Source organism: Labeo rohita, chromosome 8 (genome assembly GCF_022985175.1).
Source record: "Labeo rohita strain BAU-BD-2019 chromosome 8, IGBB_LRoh.1.0, whole genome shotgun sequence".
Lineage (NCBI taxonomy): Eukaryota > Metazoa > Chordata > Actinopteri > Cypriniformes > Cyprinidae > Labeo > Labeo rohita.
Window position 1 is genome coordinate 8544219 of NC_066876.1, and position 3956 is coordinate 8548174.

Sequence of the window (3956 nt, forward strand, 5' to 3'; positions counted from 1 at the left end):
AAATGTATTAATATCCACTGCCCCAAACATTTTGTAGTCTGTTACCTTTTACTTTGCCATTTTTTGAAATGCATCATTTTTTTTTTTTTACTGTTTACATTTGTACTAGTGAAAACCAAATGGGCTTTTTAGGGTTTTGATAACATTACAGTTTCTGTATATTTTTTTTCTTTGACAAAAAATGGTGAAAACGTTCAATGTACTTAATAGAAAGTGTTACCGAGAACGGTTATATATTGTGTATTTGTATAATTTGAGACCTCTTGTCTATATCGTGTATGGTCTGAATTAGTGTGTATTGAACGTGATTTCGCTTCAGATGTGATGCGGTCCCAGGCGCAGTACTGAGAAAGCTCTGCGGTGTTTGCGCAGCAGCTGTCGGATCTTCTCGTCGTCCGTGTCGGGATCCAGCGGTTTGTTGTACTCCTCGTCCTCCACCTCGTTTTCTGATCCGTCACCTCCGCTCTCCCCCCGCGAGGCCTGTGTGGAGCTGGGCTCCGTCGCGCTCTTCTTCCGCCATTTTGTGCGCCGGTTCTGGAACCATACCTGAGAGGAATCATAAAAATAGCGTCAGAAACACGGAGGTGCTGTTAAAACACATTACAGGTGATTAAAATAACATGTTATCGCACTTAAAGTTTGTAAATGTTATTAAACAGAACCTATTTATGTTTCGCTTACCAACAACTTTAGCAACTTTAATTCCAAACCACCCTGCTGAAAAAAACAAAATTTGTAATGGTTTTACTTGTTATATTGGGACTTGTATTGGTTTTAATGGAAACTGTAATGGGCCCTGTTGGTGTCTGCTGGTAATTGGTCAGCTTCTATTGGTGGCTTGTTGAAACAATCAATCCTAATGGAATATGTCCCAAAACACACTACAGAAAACCATTTTTTAATGGCTTTAAAAGTTAAAAGTTGATAGTTTGTAATGGTATTTGTAGTGGAAACCATTAGAATTTTTTGTGATTGTTCAATTGTTTTACAAGATTCACTACTGAAAAATGCACAAATGCAAAATTAGGCTATGAGAAGTGTAAATAGTTTAAAACACTTCAAATTATTAGTATATTATCTTACTTTAACTTGTGACTCAGTCATGCCTAGTGAATACGCTAGTCTGGCTCTTTCTGGTCCTGCCAGGTACTTGGTCTGCTCGAAGGTTTTCTCCAGAGCGAAGATCTGGTGCCCACTGAACGTGGGTCTTGTGTGCTTTTTTTTCCCCACAGTTTCAGTGTGATGCCCGCCATCTACAGAGAAAACACAAGACTGTGTATCACAACTACACCTCCATCTTCAGAGACATTTGAGGACTTAAGGTGAAAAAAACTTTACGTTTGTGTAGTATAGGCCTAAATGTCAGTGTAAATGTTAATTTAATTACTTTATTTTAATTTATTCATTTAATTTATTTATTTGTTTCCAATTTACCAATTTATGATTCATCACTTTTAACATTTGTGACTCTTGACCACAAAACCAGTCGCAAGTTGCATGGCTATATTTGTAGCAATAGCCAACAATGCATTGTATGGGTCAAAATGATCCCAAAGATTTTTGCCGAAAATCTTCAGCGTATTAAGTAGATCATGTTTAGTGAAAATATTTTGTATGTTTACTACTGTAAATACATCAACACTTAATTTTTGATTAGTAATATGCATTGCTCAGAACTTCATTTGGACAATTTAAAGGCGATTTTCTTAATATTTTAATATTTTTTGCACCCTCAGATTACACATTTTCAAATAGTTGTATCTCGGCCAAATATTGTCCTATCCTACTAAACCATAAGCTTATTTATTCAGCTTTCAGTTGATGTATAAACCTCTTTTTTTTTTGTTTTAAACCCTCATGACTGATTCTTTGAAGTTATAAGGTGAGATAAAACAATGGCTTGAGATGCAAAAACCTCTAAAAAGTCCTCTGAGGTTTATCTTTTAAATTAAATTTTATTTTTTACATTTTAGTCAGGCTCCTATGAAAATAACATTTGACAAAAACATTCAATAAATGACTAATAACCTTTTCAAAGTGAAATTACTGAAGAAACATAACTGATAAAAATGCTTATTTAAAAGACAAAATATCAAAGGACTTAGAGATTTTTGCTTCTGGAGTCTTTGTTTTATCTCACCTTATAACTTTAAAGCATCAGATGTTAAAATAAATTGGTAAATTGGAAACAAATGAGTAAAATAATATTTTAATTAGCATTTACATTGACATTTAGGCCTACATTTTAATTTAGAAACATTTTTTAATAAAAATAAAATAAACATCAGGGGTTACTTAAGTATCCACAAATTTAAGTAGTCAACAGATTTTGATAGAAAATGTCAAATTCCTTAATTTTATTATGTTATGAATGTTATTTTAATATATTTAATTTTTTTTGGTTTACTGTAAAAAAATTAATTAGAAATATTCTCCACAAGCATTCATTTAAATTTAATTTGCATCAAATAATATCACATAATATCACACTGATTTGTTAAATCTTAATTTTTTAAAATATTTTCTCCACTATATTTTTTTATTATTTATTTGTATTTACTGTTTTAACATTTCCACTAAAGCTTCAACTGTTTATTAGGATGAAGAGTTTTTTTTTATTAAATTATTATGTTTCATTAAATGCTGAAATTATATATTGTTTACTGAAAATAGTAAACCTTCATTTAACTGTACATCACATATAGTCAATTTTCTTAATATTATCTTAATAATGATAATAAAATCTTAATAATAATAATAATAAATACAATTGTAATTGGAAAACTTTTTTTTTCTGTTTTACATTCTCACTGATAGTACATAAATGTACTAAATTAGTATGGTGAATGTCAACATGTTGGTATCGCATCACACGTAGTGCTTCAAATCAAACACACATATTGCACAGACTTACTGTTGGGACACTGCTGTCTGGCTCCTCTCCACTCGTACCCTCCATCCACCCAGCAGCTGCTTTTACCCTTCATACCTGAACATTCGACACCGGGTTTAGGGAAGCTGCTCAGTCCTGATGGAGCGTAATCCCGGTTATAATACACCCCCGGACTGGGCACGGCTGTCCCAAAGCCACCCATGGAGGGGTACCCGGACAGCAGCGCAGGGGTTCCCGGGCCGCCCACCATGGATCGACTCAGGATGTCGCTGATGCCATGCGGAGTGCCAGCCTGGAGCTGAGAGTTGATGTTGGCGGGACCAAGCTTGTAGAAAGAGTTGGGAATGGAGTACTGGCACACCGGGGCCTTGAGGTCTGAAGGGAATTGGTTCAAGCTGTTGTTGAAGAGGAAGGACCCTGAAATATTGGACTCCATGGACACCACTGTGCAATTCTTCTGCTTCCAAAGATGGCGACGACGGTGATTCAAGACCAAAGTCCTGACATCAAGTACTCCAAAGAGTCCACTCCGAGTTCAACACAACCTGACAACTTTCTGTTGGATAATCTGCAGTATTTCCAGGCCTCAGTGTGGTCCTCACATCACCCCCGAAATGTCTCAACGATAAGGTAAGAGTCTGTGTTTTTACTTCCTCTTCTCAACTCTTTAACTAGTCCATAATGGATGCTAGATCTCCAAAGTGAACACCAAGCGCCGGTCTCACTTTCACAGACAAATGTCCCACCACTGGCTCTCTGGTTGCAGGTCATAAATAAGATGCACCTTAGACCGCTGTGGCACTTTCTTCATAATGATGGACAGAATTAGAATGGCCTGCCTTGATTGGTTGAGCGCTCAACGTGCCCGGTCTCCTCATTGGTCTGTTTGCAGCAGGACAGCCTTTGATTGGTTGCCGACAGATTAATAGTTTTTTAAAAAGTCTGGGTGAGAATAAGTTGCTTTTTAATGGGGCGTCTGCCTTGGCTGTGGAGGAGCAGCTAGCAAGCGTCACATAAGGAAATGGGATTTTTGTCATCTTGTATGGTCACTGGGAATGTATTT

The 3956-nt window shown here is 36.3% G+C and overlaps 1 protein-coding gene across 1 annotated transcript; it reads right to left on the reverse strand.

The window, feature by feature from the left end:
- Positions 1–315: 315 nt before the first annotated feature.
- nkx6.3 (NK6 homeobox 3) lies at positions 316–3329 on the reverse strand. Its single transcript, XM_051117089.1, has 3 exons — positions 2915–3329; positions 1084–1253; positions 316–546 (listed from the first exon to the last, which is right to left on the reverse strand). The coding sequence occupies exons 1-3, from the start codon at positions 3327–3329 to the stop codon at positions 316–318; spliced, it is 816 nt and encodes a 271-aa protein (XP_050973046.1).
- Positions 3330–3956: the final 627 nt, after the last annotated feature.

Coding starts and splice junctions, on each gene's coding strand:
- nkx6.3 (XM_051117089.1), bottom strand. CDS start 3,329: ATGGAGTCCAATATTTCAGGGTCCTTCCTCTTCAACAACAGCTTGAAC. Junction 1,254..2,914: donor CAGACAGCAGTGTCCCAACA/GTAAGTCTGTGC, acceptor TTTTCTCTGTAG/ATGGCGGGCATCACACTGAA. Junction 547..1,083: donor TGACTGAGTCACAAGTTAAA/GTAAGATAATAT, acceptor GATTCCTCTCAG/GTATGGTTCCAGAACCGGCG.